Source organism: Tachypleus tridentatus, chromosome 3, assembly GCF_004210375.1.
Source record: "Tachypleus tridentatus isolate NWPU-2018 chromosome 3, ASM421037v1, whole genome shotgun sequence".
NCBI lineage: Eukaryota > Metazoa > Arthropoda > Merostomata > Xiphosura > Limulidae > Tachypleus > Tachypleus tridentatus.
Window position 1 is genome coordinate 91,218,600 of NC_134827.1, and position 23,377 is coordinate 91,241,976.

Genomic DNA, 23,377 nt, shown 5'->3' on the forward strand with positions numbered 1-23,377 from the left:
TTAAAAGCTTATGTTCATACTATAATGCAACATAAAAGTCAATCATTACATTTTCTGAAAGACACTCACACTAAATGAAAAAACTAAATATTTCTGTGGAATTTACAACATTAACCTCATGTACTGACAAGAATTCTTGAAAATTCCAGAAAACACAAGCATTTTAGAAAAATGCTTTTACAGAAAATTTGCTATTAATACTCAATAAATGAGATTGTTTATAATTGTCTTCAATTATTTGAAACAATGAAGTAATGAGATAATTTACTATATATACAAAATATAGGAAAGTAAATAGCCACTGTTGTTTTTAAAATGTTCATTTCAATACATTGGTCTCCTTTCTAGTTCTTGCACTAGAAACAAACTAAAGGGCATATAGTAAATCATGGCTACCATGTTAAAGTCTTTACTTTTACACAGACAGTATTTGCACACTCACCGAAATTTTAATACACTCACAAGAAATCAATCTTTGTAAAAAGCAACCCTAAATAGCCAAAATTTAATACCATGCTTAGAATATTATCCAATAATTTCATTTTTTTTATTTTAATGATAATCTTTAATAATTGTTTATAAACTTCAATTAAATGTTTCTTACTAATTTACATACATAATGTTTGTGAGAAGGTAAAATACTTAAAACAATGTTATTTGAAAGTTAGTGTATAGTTTCATAATTCTAGACTTTTGCATGGTATTACTTTTATTATACATCTGTTTTTATGAATTTTACACAGCAGTTTAAAAAAACGTTTACAAATTGACTGATTACCTTTGCACAGGCAGACAGAAAAAACTCTGCTATAAACTATAATACTGAAATATAACAGTCAGATTTAACATTTTCTAAAGTAATGTAATACCAAATCAAATTGTTTACTAATAACAACACTCAACTAAACACAAGTTGCAATTGACAGAAATGCCAACATTCATAATTTTTAATTAGGAAGATAAGAAAAGTATTTTGTGTCCCTAAAGTTGCACTGATAGTGATATACTTTAATGAATGTTCCCCCTTTCATTTAGTTATTTTAAAATTTTATTATCAGAACTATACCCATTTCAGACTCATTTGGATATTGTGATAGTTCAAAACTATTAAAGTCAGTTTTTATGTTTAAATAAATCCAATTGGAAATAATGACATTTTCAAAAACACTTATTGAACCATTTATAAAAGAAACATACATATACATATGGCAAGTTTTTCAAACTATTACTTTATGACAGTTATCTGTTATTAAACTTGATGCTGTTTTCTATTGAAAACCCAAGCTAGAACTACAAGTAAACATCTGGAAGTGGGCGAGTGTGAAAAATGAAATCCTTCACTTCCAACACTAACGCATGCATAGGGCTATTTTATATTTGTGAAAATAAATAAGTCTTTGAGGCTAATAATAACAGATATTTAATAGATGTTATAATTGTTCCTTTATGCTATTTACAAACAAAAACTTCAGTTTATAGTTTACTTGCAGTAGTGTAGAAAGGAGCTGCAATGTTGAGGTGCTTAGCAAGACATGCAAATTTTACAAAGATTGAAAATATAAAAAGTTACTAACAGTAACTCCAGTGCTACCAAAAACAGCTCAATCTAGAGGGGTCTGTTATTGTACCCCACAGTAAATTAATATAATAATTTACAGTTACTATGCAAGTAAAATGTGACACCTGTTTTGTTTGACAGATTTTTACACCATGGATAGTAAAATAGTAACATGGCTTCATCAGCATTATTATAACCAATACATTTGTCAGGAATTTCTGAATAATACTCAAAAAATTTCAACCAAAGAAGCTCATTTTTTCTGTCTTTTCTGTTGGTTGTCAAAAACCATTTTTTAATACAGGACCTTCTTAAATTGTCAACAAGTGTTTGTTTCACTTTCCAAATAATTGATAAAATAATTTTCAAACAAAGTGAAATATTTAAGTGGCTGAAATTCTGTTGTGCAAACTTCAATACAACCAATACCATTAAAAGTAACAAAGTTTAGTGTCCAATGATCCACTAAAGGTTTTTGCAGTAGCTGTTATCAATTATTTTGAGGTTCATTGTCTTATCTCATCTTATGTTTGTTCAATTCCACACTGAAATGAATCTTATTTTACTTTTTCCTCAGCATAATCAATAACTTCAAAATTGCCACCATCTTCACTCTCATCCTTCACATAAAACTCACTATCAGGACACAATAATTTCAAATACTTTCAATAATATTATTTCTACTTATTCAACTGATATCTTAAAGAAATTATAGATTTCTATTCAAATTTAAGTATTTGGCTACTGAATGCACATGAATTAAGAATGGCTGATCTATAATTCTTTACAATATTTAGAAAATATTTCTGTCACAGGTGCATGCAGTTAATATTTAAAACTAATTATCAGTTACATCCATGTTTTTTTTGCTATATTATATAATATAATCCTTTTGACATGCAGTTAATTTACATAATCTGAATAGAAAACAAACTAAGGTAAAAGGATAAAATTTCCAGCCTATCAGTGAGCTTAACACAAGAAATATACAATAAAAGCACAAAAATAAATATTAATGTTAGCCTTTAAGTTAGGCATTGTTACTGAAGAACAAAATGCAATAGATTGTGATCCTCTATGTAACTAATATAAAGTTTAATACTGCAAGGCCATGTACTATTCAGTATATGAAAATTTGGTGATTATTCTGGCAACTTTTATACTATAAAGGAAACTTCTCCAAAATTGTTAATAAATTTAACTGCATTCATGATTTATATTTAATTGTAATATTCATGACTGTGTAGTTCAAAAGAGCAACACTGTTTAATTGTTTTATGTTTTGAAAACAGTACTGAGATACTGTTTTTATGTAACGGACCATTAAAGACTTATCAAACACAAGAGGCACACAGCAAATGTTTTTGTTAACATCTCAATACACACATCAAGGCATACATACTTGTTTCTTGGTTGTTTCAAATATTCTCACAAAGCTATAAAGTGCAAACTCAACTAGCCATCCGGAATTTTGAACTTAAAAAGACTAGAGGGAAGGCAGATAGAACCCACTGCCAACTCTAACCACTAACCAAATAATGTGATCTGATTATCACTTTTATAATGTACCCAAGGCCACACAGTGGGCAACACAAATTTTTTTGGCAATGAGGTATAAACCATGGCCTCCTGGATTCATGGTCTAACTACTAGGCCATGCCCAGTCCATTATGTTTCTTCTTTCCAAGTTTTTAAGTGTATTTCAGACTCACAGATCATCTCTTAATTTTTTCTTTATGATTACTAAACTTTGGTATATTTGGTAATTATTTTTGTAACTTTTTTAATTAAATTAAATTTACTTACTTTAGATCCAGGAAGTGGGGGAAAAGAGGTTGCTTCAAAATCAAAATCTGTAGCATCAAATTTCTCTTCCATGTTACTACCATTATCCTAAAAAGAAATGTTAAGAAAAATGCACTTGCTAATATTCTTACTGCAAAAATAAATTCAAATAATACTATTACCAGTGTCCCAAGTGTCAAGCAAAACTGAGATTGATAGGTCGGTGTCATTTGCACAAAGTTACTGCATTGCTGCCACCCAACCAGATTTCACATCCTTGTACAAGGATGTAAGAAATTCTGGTAAATAATTTCAATCATATACAAGTATTGAAATGAAACTGTCAAAAAAATAACCAAATAAGAGGTGAGAGAATTTCATATAAAAGCTAACTAAAGTAACAAAAGGTTTATATCCTTGATTTACTGATTAAGCAGCTAGAAAAATTTGAAAATGAATAAAAATGCAAAATATTAAAAATATTAAGAATACTTTAGTACAAATGTACAAACACAATTTGTGCCTTGAACACAGAGTATGCTATATAAAAAATGATTTTGAAGTCTTGTGACAACCACAGTGGTGAAACAGAACACGTAAGAATTGCATTTTGACATTGTTTCTCCTTTTATAGATTGTGATTCTACAGAAAAAAAAATGATCACTTTTGGAAGGATACATAATAGTCTTCCAATAGAGATGTATTCAAACTGGGGGTTTAATATTTACAAGATATCTCTTGTAGTTAATGGTTTTGGCAAATAAAAGAATATGGATAAACTTAGTGAAACAGGATCACTCAGAAATATGCAACAAGTCACCTCAGCCTTTATAATTCAAACTGCAGCATCTTGTGATAAGCAAGAATACAAACACAAAGTTCAGTAGCAAAAGCCATCAACATGTCCCAAACAAAAGTATGCAACATAATGAAGACAATTCTCCATCTAGAAAAAGAAAAGTCATAGGTATACAAGCTGCTTTCATAATATACATCTGTTCAACTGTAACATACTTCCAGAAACTAGAGAATGAAATTTGCATTAACATCTTTCCTTGTATACAGTAGTTCCTTTGCCAAACAGAGCACGTGTATTGCTGTCAAACATATACAAGGAAAAATGTCACGCTTTAGATATACCTTTAAGATGGAGTCTTTTGTCTGTTTTTGAATTTCACGCAAAGCTACACCAAGGCTATCTGCACTAGCCGTCCCTAATTTAGCAGTGCAAGACTAGAGGGAAGGCAGCTAGTCATCACCACCTACTACTAACTCTTGGGCTACTCTTTTACCAATAATAGTGGGATTGATTGTAAAATTATAGTACTCCCATTGCTGAAAGGGTGAGCACGTTTGGTGTGATGGAGGTTTGAACCCGCGACCCTCAGATGACAAGTCAAATACTTAAACTAACCTGCCATGCCAGGCCAGGAGCCTTTTACAGTGGAAACTATGATGATAGGCTACTTTTAAGATCCACAAACTTCAAAATTAGCATAATCAGATACGAAAAACATGGAATGTATTCAACTTCTATAGTAGACATTCATTAAGATATCTAGTATATTATATACCAAATCATATCCATTAAAAACAAGCCACCCACAGCCTTTCATGGTTGGTTATTCTAGTAAAAAAATATAAATACAGTACAAACACTAAGCTGTTTCATGGCATGACACCAAATTTTTCAAAATTGTCACAGAGTGTTAAGTGTGCTATGTACTTCTCAACTGACATATCAAAGCTATCCTTAAATGAAGCCACCATAAACATTATTTGTATATTAGTTTTATATGTCCTGTATTATGTCAACCTTTCCCCAAAAAAGGTTGGTCCTCACAGTATGCCTCTGACAAAATTTTTCTCTAAAGAAGGGTAGTTCTTAATTTAAAACACAAACACACACCATCCTGTACTTTAGATAAGCTCAGCAAAATCGAATTATATAATATCTGCATAGTTAAGGAAAACTACTTTATTAAAATAACACGTTTTCCTACATATTGTTAAGGTTATTAAACTTATGTGAACATTCAGAATAGTACAACATCCATACAAAGCAACACAAGCAGCTCAAAGGTCAGTTAACTCTGATACTTCTGTTGCTAAGTTTTCTGCTCAAATTAGCATAAAGACGCACATAAGGTTACTACACTCAGTTCTTAAGGAGACAAACTTTGTAATTTTGTTTATAACATTTACAAAATGGCCAAATTTAGTCAGAAATGAGACATAATAGGAACTTGTTACTGCAACTACAGATGTTGAAAAAGATTAATTTAGCACACATAAAGCAGCTCTTCCACGAAAGGAATATGTGGATAAACTAATAAATATAATTAAAAACAGCAAACATTTTAATTTGTTCAATAAAATTAATTTTACTTGAGAAAGATCTATAGTCTGAAATACACTTCACGTTTGATGCTCAACGCCCTCACAAGTGTAAGTCGCGAGAAGATTACTTTATAGCTTTCCCTCACATTATTGAATAGATTACATAAATAGTGTAAAGTTTTTTTTATGATCTACACTTCTGAAGATGACATGCTGAAGAGCATTGAAACATTAAATGCATATGAAACTGCAGATCACTCTCAAATAAAGTGAATTTAATGTGTAAACTAAAAGTTTGTTTTAATTGTATTTACTTATCAACCTGAGCATTTAAGAAAAATTAACTACAATTAGCACAAGTACTAGTTGTCTTTAGTCAGAGAAATTCCTGACTAAATTAACTTCATTTATTAGACTTGTTTTATTAAACAATACAATGAGTTTTTTCAAACCCAACTTACACTGATGAAACATTTTCCAAAAATAAACATTTATTTAAGAATGTCAAGAAAATTTTAGTATATTGCATTGTATAGAATTAAATTTAAAATATCTTCTGAACATCACTTCTTAGACAAAATCCACCTAAATATCTTGCTTATCATGGCAAATTAACCCTCACAGATATGAGCAAGATAAAAGTGTGCATTCCCCAATCTTGTATAAAGTGCCATTCAACATAGTATGTATTTGATGTCAAAGTCAGTCTTTGATGTTACCCTACATTGTTGATTTCACAACATTTCATGGTAGAGAAGAATAAGCACAATATACATGAATACTGAAAGAACTTTAGAAGTGTATTTAAGATATTTTAAAAGTTACACAAATGTAATACACAAACTGCATCATGGGCAAAATTTATTCATATGAACACTTACTTACATTTGTTATGTTAGAATTCAAAGTCACACTGACTAACATTTCAGACATACTTCTGTAAGAAACTTTAACCCCTCAGCTGTGGAGAATTAAGAAAAATTATCAACCAATCAAAATCTAGTAATCAATTTGGTGTGTTCAACAGGCTGCTGCTCAAAAGAAATTAAAGCATACCATATGGCATGTTCTGCAACTGCTTATCTGTTTACAATTGCACCATGTGGCACATTCTGCAGCTAAGGAGTGAACACAAATTTGTACTGTTGACTAAAAGTTTGACATTTTTTGTAAAAATGCATTCTGTAAATTTGGAATTATAGTCCGTAAGTGTTCATCAATATGCATATTTACTTAACCTTAATGGTTTAGCTATTCTCTCAGGTATCCCAGATAAAAATTATAGTAGTACTGAAAAATAGTTAAAAGGTGCACCATAATGCCAAGGAACCCATTTTAAATTAATGTTGTAGAGAACAAATATAATGTTTCAATGTTTTTCAGATCACCATCAGTCTCAGAATATTCTGATAACCTATAAAACAGTTATAACATTACATTTGTATGCACGCACATGTGGTTTTTATTCGCGTAATATCAGTTCAAACTTCAATTATGCTTAGATTCAATATAGTATAGCATTGGAGAGTAAAATATTAACACGTGTACAAGAAAAACCAAAGTTTGTTAGTTGAAAGATGACTGTTACAACTAATACAGAATTTCATATTTTTCCAGTTCTCATAATAAATATGCATTTTCTTACTAATTATAAAGTAGAAAGAAGCTTAGACTGAAAGTTAAGCATTTATCTGATACAACCAGCTTTCATTACAACAGTAACATATTTTGCAACTTTTCTGCTCGGTTTTGAAATAATGGTTTCACAAATGGTACAATAACAGAACAAAAATAAAAGTGCAAAATCAATGAAGCAGTATCTACAGCATTGTGCTGGGTAAGTCTTGATAAAGTGATTCACAAATCAATGAAGCAGTATCTACAGCATTATGCTGGGTAAGTCTTGATAAAGTGATTCACAAATCAATGAAGCAGTATCTACAGCATTGTGCTGGGTAAGTCTTGATAAAGTGATTCACAAATCAATGAAGCAGTATCTACAGCATTGTGCTGGGTAAGTCTTGATAAAGTGATTCACATCTTATTTCATCACATAATCCTACAATGTTGCAAATTAATTTCTTTCCAAACTTATACAAATTATAGCATCTGAACTATTTTCCTTCTAAGCAGGTTACAAAGCTTAAATATACTAGTAGCAGCACCTAAGCTCCTTTTCTCTTTGATAAATCATGAAGATGAGCAATAAAAGTAGTGACACCTAAGCAACTTTCTTCCTACAGACCATGAAGACAAAACCACCCATGAAGGGACACCTGAACTTGTTTTCTGCTAGATGAGCAACGAAGACAAAACAATACAAATAGTGACCCTTGAGCTAAGTTTCTCCTACATGGGCTATGAAGACAAAACTATAGAAATAGTTAAAACATTTATCCTAAACATCAGATTACCAATGAAAGGAAGAATTGTAATAGCCCTGGCCACAGTGCATATCCAAAAGCACAATTTTCCAAACTAATATTGTTGTGACACATTTGATTATTTTAACCTATGAAAAACTGAAACACTTTCAGTAAACTTAATAGATATGCATCATTTGTTTAAAGAATGGATAAAAGAAACTTATTACAATAAAACTTACAAGATTATTAAAAGTTGCTAATTTAAAAAGGGAATAGAAATCTTAAAAAAACTAAAAAACAAAATAGATAGCTTAAAGTGAAAATACAATTTCAAAAAAACAAAACAAACAAGCTTAATGTTTGATACAGTATTCAAGTTATTTCTTCAAGCTACAAATTCCTATCTTGACTCTCCTAAATATTACAGCTTTTAGAAAATGACTCAAAAAAGGGATTTGTAGCTTGAGGAAAGTGTTAACACCTCATCTCAAACATTAACATTGTTTTTTTAAACTTGTATTTTCACTTTAAGCTACCTATCTTGTTTCTTTAGTTTTTGAAAATCCCTTATTCCCCCTTTTAAAATTAATATCTAATAATCTTGTTTCTTTAGGTTTTTATGTCCATCATGGACACAAGTCTATTATAACAACATTAACTAGTTTGAAACAGTTCCGTTTAACAAAATGCATAGTTGATGTATGATGCTATCTTGGGAAATAACCTTCAGAATGGCTCCATATAGATTAGATGGATATTGCTCCTGACATCACTGATAGTGATGACAGTAATCAACACACGAGATGGAAATTCCTGTAAAATATATACATTTCTACTATGTTCATATCCTGTAGTTATATGGGAAGTCTATAAATACTGGATTACTAGGTAGTCAATCTTACAAATAACCCTGCACAATACACAATGATACATTTAGTAATACTGCCCAGGTTTTATTAAAGTATTCAGTCATCTTTTGCTGTAGGTTTAAAGAATATTAAATAACACACAAGAAATGAGCAATCCCTATTATGAACCACTACCATGGTTCATGATAAGGGTCAAATGTAGGTGGTATTGTCATTATTATTCTGCAACATCTTTAGTCAAAATAACACTAATATGTATTAACCCTCTTCAATATTATTTCACATTTAATTCTACTGGCACCCCTCATGAAAATATTTAGTAAAACTACAATCATAGGAAATATATTCAGAATAAATATACAAAATTAAAACCAACAGATTTAGTATGGCTATCCAAAATCACTTTCTTGACACTTTACCCATTAAAAAAATGTTCTGTCAAACTTAATACACTCAACTGATATTAATGAACATCAAAAAGCAAAATACTTTCCTTTAATGTAGCATAAGCTGACCTCATTACTACCACAAAATCCACAAGCTTTAAAACATTTTAGTTTTAAATATCAGTCTTATCACCAGAATTGAATAAAAAAAATAGTATACCTTCCTTGATTTGTAAATTATTAATTACATTTAAATTCAAATTTCAACATACTAACTTCCTGATCAAACACTGCCTGGCAGTTCTGCTCACTAAATACTCCAAGTCATTTATGTAATGCAACACCCATTGATAAATTATGCTATTCATGTAACAGTTTTGTATGTAACAGCATGGATATATCCACAGAATAAAGTATGCATCTACACCATACATATATTATTATAGATATCTGCAAAATACAACAGTTTCTCAGGTATCTCAGATCTACAAGTCCCAAAACACTTCCGAGTGTTTGCAAGAGCACTTGTCAGACAATATTTCTATTAAAATAAGAAATTTTTCATTGGTACTGCAGTAACATATTCTCACTAATCATTGAGACAAGTTAACAAGTGCAAAGAATGAATACAAACAGAAAGACTAATGCCATGTGTTGGCATAAATGCAAAAGATCCACTGATGGTCTACAAAACTATAACAAATACTAAAATATTATCCCGATAAATGAAATATCTCCTATATCAGTTCCTTCAGCTAGATTCATACAAGCCATCTACAATACTGAAAACAATCTTGTGCCTGTCTTTATTGTACATTGACTTAACTGTCAACATCTGGAAGACAGATCCGATTAGTTAAACTACTAGTAGATCTCTCTACCATGACAAAATTAAGGTTTGTAGAAAATATGACAGTTTGGTTCTAAATTCTAGCCCAAATAAATTTAAAGGGGAAATATATATAGTGAAGTTTCACAATGAAACAATATATTTTAGTGAATACCAAATACCAATATATAGAAATTATACAGTAGTTCAGAAAAGTTTTTGACAAAGAGAAATTGCTGCTATAAATGCAGTTAATGACATGAATAGACAAACTAAGACAGCAATCTCTCAACCATAACAACTACGAGAAAACTCAATATAGCTGTAAAACCTAACATACATTTTTAAAAACTTTTATATGCTTTTAATGTTGTTGTACAAAATACCGACTAAAGTATATTTACATTCACCTTTTTTTTTAATTTGTTGAAGGGCACATGGGCAATCAGATAGATGCATGCACATTTGCAGTGTAGACAAAAACAGAATTATTCTAAGATTGATGGTGTTGAGCATCATTCTAATTACTAACTTATGTTGAAACTTTAACCATTACTAAAATATTTTGTATACTTAACCTGTTTCTGATCATATACAAATACTTTTGGTTTTATGTTGAAATATCTAGGTTTCTTGCCAAGTTTACATAAAATAGAACAGTTTCTTTTCTCAAAATAGGTATACATTGATAATTGTACATGTAAAAACAGCTGGTATGCGAAGATAAAGTGCTATGTAGAATAGCAAACAATGTTTCGACCTTCTTTGGTCATTGTCAGGTTCACAAAGAAAGAAAAGTAACTGACCAATAGTTGACCACATACCAGCTGCTTTTACATATATTTTTCTACAAGTGGGTTTTTTCATCATCACGCATTATACTTTGGTAAACTATTTTGAATAAAAATCACTTTCATTTTTTGTATTGGTTTTGGAGACCTTAAATAATACAAAAATAAATGAATCAGTATCAAGAAGCAAGTATTATATGGTTCAAAATAACCTCAGATAGGAGTTTCAAAATTAAAAAACAGCATTGATTTTAACTAATACAAAAAACAAACTTCACTAAATATAAAAAATTCTAAAACACCAGTAATCATACAAAAACTTCCTAATCTATCAGTAATGGGCTTCACAGAAAAGTGTCCTATACACAACACTGAGACTGAAAACAAAAATGTTACAATCATCATCTTCAACAGTGATTATGTGAAGTTTTAATTGTTAGAGTATTTAATAGTTCTCAATACTTGAATACAAAATTTATATTTGAGGCTATGATTAATGGTAAGCGTTCACTATACTTATTCAATTTTTTTTAATTTTCCAATTTCTTGCATTTACTTTGAGGTTTGTTTACTTTAGAAGTTTTTCACAAATCAATCTGATATTAAGATCAAAGAATTACAGCACTTATCACTCACATAAGTATATAAAACCTATTTTTCCTTTAAAATACTTAATAAAAAAGATTACTATTAAATTTTAGTGCCTTTTATTTTTATAAAAACATAAAAAATTTTTAATTTTTTAGTTGATGGTTGTTTTTATTCATGGATATTAACTACAATCAAACATACAATGGAAGGATTAGCCTCTTAGTTGGTACAATTTGCAGTAGTTTAACTTAATTCTTAAGTTTAAGATACAAACATTAAACATTAAAATGACAAATATCAGTTTATATGAAATTATATAAATAAACTGACCTTTATTTAAATAACAAATCTAAATTATGACCAACTTCAAAAACAATCCTTGAACAAACTAAGAAACAACTCACCACTTTTTGATTAAATTCCTCTTTCTTTTTTTGTCCAGCCCAACTTCTGTAAAGGGAAATTTTATTCCACTGTATAATTAATGAAGTATACTGATTAAACATATTCCTCTTTAGTAAAGTTTATGATGCAATAAATCCTCAGCAAAAGCAGGGCTAAGTTGTGCTTAATGATGATGGTATATTCAACATCAAAACTTCATGTCCACTTGTTTAATACTAACTCTGTCTGTGTGTATGTACAGAAAGACTAAGCTGATGAAGATAAAAGTAACAGTCATCCAATTGGTTCACACTTGTTTAAATGATGCTCTTCTTCAAGTCTAATAAAATGAAAAACTTATTACATCTTAAGATAATTTATCTTGTTTTAATTTTCTAAATCCAGATTTTTTTCCTTAAAGTGACGAGCTATCCTTTATCTTATTAATATTAAATTATATAATTACAAGATTGCTGGGTAGTATTTTGTGTTCTATATAAAAATAATGAATTTCAGCATCTTCACTTAATATTCCTTCAAACAACTTTAAAAATTTTAAACTTATAAATACTAGTTACATTTTCATACACACAAGAAACCAATGGAGTTTGGGTAGGATATGATGCTGAAACTTAATCTGTTTCTCACACAGATTAATTAAAAGCAAATGATCTAGCAGATTACTTAAAATATATTTTTATAAAAATAAATTAAACTTCATAATTTTGTTCAATTAAACAAAACAGTCAATATACCATATTTAATTTTAGAAGCTACCCCATAGTTTATAAAACTTAACAAAACCCAAACCTCAAGACCTTTTTGGGGTCATACTAGGATTCATGGTTCCATTTCCAAGCCCATTTTTACACAACACATACTCACACCCTGGATTAAGCCCACAGCAATCATGTTTAGCTAATGACCCCACAGTCTTGAATTCATTCTTATTCCCGAACTACTTTAAGTTGTTTTCATCAAATATTTTAAACAGACTTTTTTGACAAGAGAAATGTCAACCAAAGCACAAAGTCAGGCCCTTAAGGTGGAGATCAATACCAAAACACATTAATTTATCATCAAATGGCAAATTTTTGGTACAATAGAAGTTACATTTTACCTTTGTGATTGTGCTCCAGCATTCTTCACCCTAGGCTCCAGGGTATAACTAACTGGGCTGAAAGATTCCTGTTCACTGCAATCTTTGTTTGATAAAGAACTAGTTGACCGAGTAACTCCTTTGAAACCAGTAACAGCAGAAGACCCTTGACGATTATGGGTATTGTACTGAGAGTAAAAGTTATGCAGATGACTATCAGGTTGTTTAGGAAAGGTAAAAAATTCTTGAATGTCCATGCCAAATCCATAAGGATTGTGAGAGGTCAAGGTATATGGAACGTAAGTGAACCCAGTTCTCAGAAGAGATGCTGAAGCTGGCTGAGGTTGTTGCATAAAGGAAATGTCTCTTTGATCAAAAAACCTAGACCTTGGCTCTGGACTATAGGAATACTGACCACGATTATAGGATTTCGAAGCCCTATTATGGAAGTAATATTTTGAAAAATCCTTTAAAAAACAGCATCTTACTGCATACCATGTAATTTATTCCTACAAATATCACTTAATGAACTCTAGAATTACCAATGAGATCTATTAAATTCTCAAAACTAGTTATGCACCAAACTGCCTGTAGGTTCATAATTTTGGGCTACTTATAATCAAGGTGCACAAAAATGTCAACAAAATACCATTAATATTGCAATTAATTTCACTAATTACTGCCAAGATTCCCAGTGTATCATATAGAAAATAAGTGATTTTATCTAATTTGTTCAGACAATCACTTGCGCTAACTGTTACAAGTTTTAATCCTTTCATGATGGGTCACAGGTCAAAGGCCATGTCATCACATTTATTGACTTGCATGTCAATAAATTTCAAATCAAATTGCAGATAATTCAAACTATTATATAGGAGTTCTTAGTTTAAAAGTAAATGTTACATGGACACACCTGAATACAGTACAATGAATGCAGCAATGTTTAAAATTAGATGTTTGTGATGTCAAAATACTAAGTCTATAATTTCGTACAAATTATTTTCTCAAACATTTTAATCTGTGAAAAGGCTACCATGTTTATTGCACCAAGATTTCAATGAGGTATATTGTGTCTTGTCTGCTTGAAGTTGCATATATTTTTAAATCTAAATACATTTTAGTTACTGTGCTTAATAAATTAGTGGATTTCTATGGTACTAGTGTAATTAATGACTTTTTTTGGTTATTCAGCTTGTATACAAAACCTAAAAAATTGTTTATCCTCCACATACAAAATTTTAAAAGGCTCAGCAACAACTAAGTACAAATGTCATAGCAAAAAGAATTGTTTGCTTTCCTTCTTGATTTATTGTTCTGTATTTTAAGAAAAACAAGTTTAATAATTTATTTCTAAATAGTAATAATCTATATACATATATAATAACTTAAATGTGACTAAATATTACAAAATACTAGTCCACTAAAACACAGCAAAGACAGAAGACTATATGTCAGTTTCATATTACTGGACACAACTCGCATACGTCATGTCAATGCAAGTCATATAATTGCTAGCTAGATATTAATAGAAGGTCAATATATTTTTTGAATTGTTTTTCAAATTTTGTACAAAGCTACACAAGGGCTATCTGCACTAGCCGTCCCTAATATAACAGTGTAAGACTAGAGGAAAAGCAGCTAGTCATCACATCACCACCCACCACCAACTCTTGGGTTACTTTAGCCAATGAATAGTGGGATTGACCATCACATATAGCACCCCCACGGCTAAAAGGGCAAGCATGTTCAGTGCAACGGGAATTCGAACCTATGACCCTCAGATTACGGGAAGATCAATATAATAAAATATATATGAACAAACATGTATTATAAGATTTAGGCTACTTAAACATTTGTATTTTAATGTTACATGTAGTCATTCTAGCACAAAAAGAACAATTTATATTCATTTCCTAACTTTTTTTTTTCTTTTATGATGTCTGCAAGAGTGGTCAAATGACAGATCCCACAAAGTTAGAGTATATAAAATAAAATATAAATCTTACTAAAAACAAACTTGAAATTTATTGAGGAGGTTTTAGAAATTACATAATATTTGAGGTTTTTGGGACAAAAAACAATTTTTTCAATCATATCATGAAGTCACTTTACACTCAGACTAGATGAAACACTATTTTCGCAAACAAATCTTTAGTAAAAAATATTTCATTAAGAAAAATCTGATTTTTTGTATACAATACCTTTAGCCTTTACTAAAAGTCTACCAAATTTTGTGAAGATATACATGCTGTATCAAGTGTTATAGTGTAAATACTTAACATGTAGATGAACTTGTGTATATTATACCAAGTCTGTAGTGAAAGGGTTAACATACAAAGAACTAAATTAATTGGTAGAAAACAATAAGAGCCCCACCAATGATAACAGCACACAAACAGTTAAATAACACAATATACACTGTATTCCTCTGTAGATCCAGAAGTTTTTTGTATAATTTCCAGCATAAACTTCAGATATAATTTTCTGATACTGAAAATTTGTTTCCAAAAGATATTCACATGATTACCAATTCCCATTCAGTGCAAGCTTTCTTTACACATACCACAAGCCCTCCTTACCCCCTACTGGCATTGCAAGATTTCAGCATGTCTTGTGCAAATTATCATGTTTCATCTCACCAATACAAACATTACATGCTCATGTGACACTTACACTCTACTAAACTACTACTGATTTGAACTTTGTAAAGAAAAACTAAACAAAGCACACAAATCACTTAAACAGAAACATGGCCAATGACTAATAAATATTTAAAACAATTAAGTTAAACAGTGTCACCACTGCCTATGACACTGTACAACATCAGGAGTAAGCATGTAGAAAAGACATGTTGCAAAATGGTGCCTTCCCTCTGTCATTATGACTTGAGTGTCACAAAGGTCACACACTGGTAGATCAATCCCAGATAAAAGAACCCAACAAGTTTAAAAATGTGAAAAATGCATAGCCTAGCCAGGACATCTTCCTTCTTCTGATCCTTACAGAAATGAGACAGCCAAAGAGCAAAAGAAAATATAGTCAGGTAAAGTTAGTTATGCTGCTTTTACCAAACTAACTACCAACTGGCACAAAGCCAAGCCTAGAATATAGAACTGTAAAATCCATACACAGGACAGACACAGCAGTGATAGCATCAGAACAGATGAAGTTAGCTGCAACATCAGCATGCTTGTTCTAACAAAAACTGACATGATCATTTAGAGAAAACCTGGACAGAAACAGGAGATAAAGAAAAATGAGCCCATTGTTTTGAACATCACTGAGAACACGATTAGAACTAATGTGAAACAATTCCAAAGCCAAAGATAAAGTCAGTGTAAATAGTATATTTTGTGTACTGCATGAGTTCTACATGATCCAAGACAAAAAGAAATGGCATACAACTGGTCAGTGACCACAAACTGTAGAGGGAATCCCTATGACCAACCATCAAGACAAAACAAAATATGGCAGAACCTACAGTCATAAGTGCGAGTAGAGAGATAATTCAAAAGATGTTTGGCAAAGAGAAGATGGAACTTCCTGATTGGAAGTTGGACCTTCTTCATGTGACTCAAAAAAAGGTCAGAGATGTTAATTAGCAATGACAGGATGGGCTAATCAGGAGAGAGAACAATGTTATCCAAAAACAGACTCAATTCATCCAGCTGCACCAAGATACTGAGCCCAAAAGTAAGAATGGCAGATCATCTATTCCAAAATAGAACAGCCCAGAGGAAGGATGCTGTGATAAGAATCAAAATTTAGAAGCATACTACAAAGAAAGTTTCAAATTGCAGAAGTGAAGAGGATGTTCATGAATCTCAGTGTATGAAGTCTAGATTGAAGTGCCCCTGTGCAGAGCTGAAGTCCTAGCTGGTGCATGAAGTTCAGCATCTCTCATTGCTAAGATCCTGGCAAAACCACAAACAAGACCTATAGTCCAGTTTGGATCAAATGCATAGAACATTGAATTGCTTGCCAAGAAGCAAATAAGACAGAAGACATTCAGTGCCCTAGTACATTTGACATGTAGCTGATTTAAGTGAGAAATGAAAGATAGTCAAAGATAAGTCCCAATAACTTTGCCTCAGAGACCACAGGAAGAACATCACCAAGACAGCTCAGAATTAGATGTAAACCCTATTAGTGGCAAAAATGGATGCAAAGAGTTTGGATAAAGAAAAAGTAAAACTGTTTGCTCTGGTCTTCTTTGACAAGCGATTGAGAGCAATATAAAGTTACCTTTGAATAAAGTCATACTCAATTATCAACAAGAGATTTGCAAGTCATCAACATAAAACCAAATTCCAACAGTAGGTTCATTTGTTTTGTTTTGAATTTTTCACAAAGCTACACATGGGCTATCTGCACAAACCATCCCTAATTTAGCAGAGCAAGGCTAGAGGAAAGGCAGCTATCATCACCACCTACTATCAACCCTGGGACTACTCTTACTATCAACCCTGGGACTACTCTTTTACCAATGTATAGTGGGATTAACCAGTACATTATAATATCCCATCTCACGATTGAAAGGACGAGCACATTTGGAGTGAGATTTTTGAACCCGTAGCCCTCAGAATACAAGTTTAATGATTTAACCACCTGGCCATACCTGGCCTCCAACAGTAGGAGTGTTATGATAGCACTAATCTTAATACTGAAAAGTGTTTTACTCAAGATAACCTTGAGAGGCTCGGAGTTCCTTTGAGAAAGAATGGGAAACCTACAAAATTGGAATCATCTCTCAAATAAAAGATGAATAAAAAAAGGGGCAAGTGGTCACACAGCCTACATGAATGGGAGTCAGGCAAAATGCAATGCCTCCATGTAGTGTTATAAGCTGTCTCAAGATCAAAGACAAACAATGTTCTCTCATAAGGAAGGCTTCCACGATCAATGTCTCACGTCGAATAAGATGGTCTATGGTGAAGCAGTGTAGACAGAATCTACATTGGGTGGGTCAGAGGAGGTTTTTTGGTTTAAGGATCCAAACAAGATGAACATTAACCATCCTCTCCAAGATCTTACGATGACAGCTAGTCAAAACAAATGGAAGATAAAGCATTAGAAAAAGGACAAGTCTTGTTCCAAGTGTAAAGAAAAAACATTCTACCAGATCCAGTTAAAAAGAACCAGAAGAACAGGCAGAGGCATAAGAGAGATTGTGCACCATCTCATAATGATTATCAAATCCAACCAATGTGCTGCCATAGTGATAGTATCAGCTCGAGTTCTACCAGAATAAAGGGGTGATTATAGTCGTAGGGACAATAGGCCCAAAAGAAAAAAAGCTATCACTCTTCCCAAGACTTTATGGCCATGAAAGCAGGGGAAGAGAGGTGCTGGATAAATAAACAAAATTCTTCCCTAGAGAAGCAGTGATAATTTGTATATCAGCAACTTCCTGGTCACCAAGGAATAAGATAGAAAGTGGATGTGAAGCATAAATCCCATTGACCTTCTAAATTTTGAGCCATATGATTCTGGAACTGGTGGTAGAAGAGATTCCAGTCCACTGGAAATCAATGTGGCTTGAAAGAGTGGGATATCTGTGAAAGCTATTCTGGACCTATTTCTGAGCTTCCATGAACAAGGATACCATGAGAAATGCATCACTTTTAGGTACAAAATGAACAATTGTTTTTACATATATATTTCTCTACAAGTGGGTTTTCTCAACATCACTGATTAATTGTTTGAACAATTCAATCAGTTACCACTTCTATGCAATCATTAATAGATGGTAGACTAATGACAGTAGGACTGACATCCAAGAAAGAGATGAAATAGTGCCAGTCAGCCAGATCCAACATCCACCACAGCACTTGTGTCAAGTGTCAATCTCAGCCAGTCTCCTTCAAAACTAAAGGAAAAATCATCATTGCCCTGTGGGGCACTGTTTATCCTCCAAAGGAAACGAGAGAAAACTGAAGGCAAACAGACAAATGAATATCAGCAAAAGATAAAAGTGCATGAAAATAAGTAAAGGAACCAGTACTGAAAAGAGAAAGGTTGCAATTGAAAAGCATACCCTCCACAGAACAAACCTGCCCAATAATATCAACACCAACCCAGAAGGGATTGTGTCCATTAGTCTCCCAGTATAAATTGAGAAGATGGTAACTGTTTTGCAAGAGCATTAAAGTCTGATTGTGAATCTCTCCAGGAGACAATTAGAGAACAAACAGTGATGGTATGACCCAAGGAAGCATGGATGGTTATGGTCTCCAAGGATGCATCAAGAAGCATAGGCAGGATGAGTGTGTTGGTCAACCAGCATCCACCCTTCAAATGCACTCATTCATCACACAACCTGTCATTCCAATATACAAAACTGCTGAAAAATGACTGTATTGACAGGTTTCAGGAATATTTTCTGTAAGGAAGGACATAGGACAATGTGAATCAACCAAGCCCTTAATGTCATCCAGATTAGGATGTAAACTTCAACAGTTTCTATATCAAAGTGGCCATTTTTATTTATGTAGAGAAGAACTGGGCAGAGAACCCTTCTGTTTACAACCATGCCATCTTTCTTAATTAACATTGGTTGACAGCATAAAGCCATCCCTGCAAGAGGAGATACAGTGCACTGCAGAAACACCTTGGCTGGAGAAACCACAAAAATCTCAGACTTGGGGATGTTCTTCAAATCTCTCAATGATCACTCTTTGGAAGGAATTCAAAGCAGCATGAGGAGTAACCTATACGTATATTCTCACTGGTTTTTAAATTCCAGAGTTTACTGTTTGTTTTTGTATACGTTTCCACCAGGACACCTCCAGAATCTAACTTCTTGACTGACTTTGGAAAGCCAGCAAGCCCCTCCAATCATAAATAAAAATAAGACATTTGCCTTAAATATTTGTCTGGCAAAAAATGCATTATAATACAACAAAGTGCAGATGCAGAATGCAGCAGAGACTGCTGTTCATTGTTCTAGACATTGTCACTCACCCATTGTTTTTTTTTGTTGTTGTTGTTGTTGTTTATACTTAGGACTTTGGGGGGGATCTATAATACAAGAAAAAATATTCAGAGCCAACTGAACCCACCCACCACAAATTCCTACAAGACACTACAATTCCAAACAAGGACACCAAAGCAACACCATGAACACTATACCCAAACACTAGCATCAGATACAATGTTCATAAAATCCACTGAAAATGCCAAGCACTGGTACTCAGTTAACCTAGTCCCAACAGATCCAGCCAACTGACCCTGGGGAGACCACCAAGACTACCCATTTCCAAAAATTCAAGACCAAAAGGGTGTGTTGCAGTATCCTAGACACCACTCAACCACCAGAATCCTATCTTTCACAGGTTGCCATGCACAACAAATACTTAGGTGGATGTACAGATCCTAAACAAAACAAAATAAAACTACAGGATCTCCTTAGAGAAATTCCTTGCCATATACAAGAATACACCTCAAAGGAAATTAGCTAGTATCCCACACTGACTAGGGCACAGCTGACCATACTTAGTAAGTCAACTACATCCAAAACTACCTTGTGAAGTATCATATTCCACATGAGGGTAGAATAAGAATCATAATGTCCTCATTTCAAACTCAAGATCCAAGGAGTAAGAATCACCGATTCCCAGGTATGAAACAAGGATTAGCTCCAGTAACAAAAGTTACTGGCATGTAATCAACTTCAACTGCAGAACAGACCCCAAGCATCCAACTGGCAATAACATTCATGTAATCAGAGGACAAAAGATACACAAGTAAAGAGAGAGCTGTAACAATCCCACATACCACCACTATGATCCACAACACAGACAAAAGAAATTGAGGGAAGAAGATAGAGAACCCAAATCCTGTGCGAAGACTTACAGTGATTGGTTCACTGTAAACCCAAAGTAGGATGAAGGGTCCCACATGGAGATAACTGCATTATTACATCTCACTACTGCATTAGTTATTTCAGGCAGAAGATGATAGAATATTACATCTACATCCACAGAACACCACTGTCCTACTCTGTAATTGAATGGTTATTGCATGGAACTTGTTCAGCAGGGTGCCTTCACGGTCAATCACCTAAGTAGTAAAGACTTGCATACTCCACTTGAAGAAAGGGTGACAATGCATTGTACAATCTCGTGGAAAATCACTGGGTACAGTGCAATAAATTACAATGAAACCTTATTTTAATAAGCAGACCACAAAGTTATTCTCTCCAGCAGTGGCAAGGATGAGCAACAATCCTCTTCTGTTTTACCCACACAGTAAAGAGTTGATATGGTCTGATATGAGGATAAAGTTATCTTGAGGTTATTCACTTTCTGTATGTTGAACACTCCACCTCAACAGTGAGCATGGAAGATGAAGTGCAAGTCCACACAGCTGGACAGTGCAGATTTGGAGCTTAATACCTGGTCAGGTACCACTCACATCTGAGCAGAATCCATATGATAAAGAATTAGAGAAAGGCTCCTGAAAGAACAAAAGTATAAACAAACACTAGTACGAATTATAATGAAGTCTGAAGAATGATCACAAGTGATAGACAAAACCATGACAAAAAAGAAAGCACAAAATAATGAAGATAATGGTCCACATGCCCAACTGTTAAAATCGCCTCCATTGGACAATGAAGACAAGAAAATGGAAAATGTGCAAAGTTTCAAATCTGATGAGAGGACTTGTGTAATGAAGCCTATGAGGAAGAAAAGTTTGTTTGTTTGTTTTTTTGGAATTTTGCACAAAGCAACTCGAGGGCTATCTGTGCTAGCCATCCCTACATTTAGCAGTGTAAGACTAGAGGGAAGGCAGCTAGTCATCACCACCCACCGCCAACTCTTGGGCTACTCTTTTACCAACGTATAGTGGGATTGACCGTCACATTATAACACCCCCACGGCTGGGAGGGCGAGCATGTTTTGGCGCGACTCGGGCTTGAACCCGCGACCCTCAGATTATGAAGCGCACGCCTTAATGTGCTAGGCCATGCCAGAGGAAGAAAAGAAAAAAATTGATCAATCAAATCAAAAGGCAGACCCAACTAGTAAGAGTAGAAGATGAAAGATAATGAAGGAAAATTGCTATGGATTAAATAGTCAGGAATGTTCACCCCAGGAGAAAGCAGTATGGGCTACATAATACCAAAAAAAACACAACCTGACACAGAAGCCTCTACAAATCTGGCTGAAGATGAAGGAAGGAACAAGGACAAAATGAAGAACCCCCCCCCAAGCTATTGATGTGTACAGGAAAAAAAATGATCACAGGCTAAGTGAAAAAAGAAAAGTTTTATGGGAAAAATTAAATAGATGAAGCATAGAACATGAGAAAAGTGGTGCAAATAGAGATAAAGTTAGAGAATGTAGGATCACATTAGCATCCCAGTCTGAAAATGCAGGATAACATGTGGAAAAAATGCATGAGCATGGTAAGAACAAAAAAAATACTAGAGTTTTAGGAGAAATGAAAGGTATGGGATAGCACTGCTTGATCTGAAAATTGAAGATACTGAAGACTCATGGTCAGAAAGCTGGGTGAGATATTCTACAACATGAACCATGGTATGCCTGCAAGCAGGAAATCTACTTGTTGTAAACCAACTATGAATACCTTTCACTTTTGTGGATGCACCACAGAAGGTTGATGTATGGAACCAGCTGGCAAGGAAGCAACTCGATGTGTGAAACTGCATCTTATCACTAAGGACAAGACAAAAGCAAAGTGTGAAGATGCAGGGCTTGAATGTGGAAGAGAGACTAGTGGAGAGAGAACAATCATTAAAACCATAGACACGAAGGTTGGGCTGGCCAATAAAGAGCAATCAGGAAAAACCAACAAGAAATGAATGGCAAAAATCGCATGATCAAGTAACTGGACAAGAGGATACACAGACATGTGACCAATACTGGCTAAAGACATCGACTGCCAAAGCCTATGGATAAGGTACAGGTAGCCAAAGGAGAGGTAACTTTGGGTGTTGAGGCCCATAGTGAAGGCAAAGATCCCTGAAAACAAGATCTAATTTTCACTTCATGAAAAATATCAGGTCAAAGCATGAAAGACAATCCATGACCATACTAAAAGCAGCCAGCACACGATACACAATAAGGCAAATATGATGTGTATAAGCCCAGTCCACAATATCCAACAACCATAAACAGATCTTTGGTGCTGCTGCCACCTTGTAGGTAAGAATTGGAGACAATTTTTATCACCCACAACCTAAATAAAACACCAATCTCAGGGTGATAAAAGACTCCATGGCAAACTTTGGTAGTAATATGAAGTGGTTTAAACAAGATATATCAATTACAGACTGACAATCACCAATTTTCTTGGGGAAAAACAAGTAAAACCCCCTGGAAGGAAGTGAAACAAGTTTGATTGCTTGCTG

General features: G+C 33.2%; 1 protein-coding gene across 13 annotated transcripts in view; it reads right to left on the minus strand.

Annotated features, from left to right (window-relative positions):
* Positions 1-23,377, minus strand: part of LOC143247458 (uncharacterized) — a 136,110-nt gene that overhangs the window by 36,968 nt on the left and 75,765 nt on the right. For 10 of the 13 annotated variants that reach the window (XM_076495606.1, XM_076495602.1, XM_076495597.1 and 7 more), the window contains 3 exons: positions 13,021-13,437; positions 11,921-11,966; positions 3,365-3,451 (listed from right to left, as the gene is read on the minus strand). In XM_076495606.1, coding sequence (XP_076351721.1) covers positions 3,365-3,451; positions 11,921-11,966; positions 13,021-13,437 — 550 coding nt within the window. The remainder of the gene's footprint in view (positions 1-3,364; positions 3,452-11,920; positions 11,967-13,020; positions 13,438-23,377) is intronic. The other 3 variants (XM_076495608.1, XM_076495603.1, XM_076495604.1) reach the window with 1 other exon arrangement.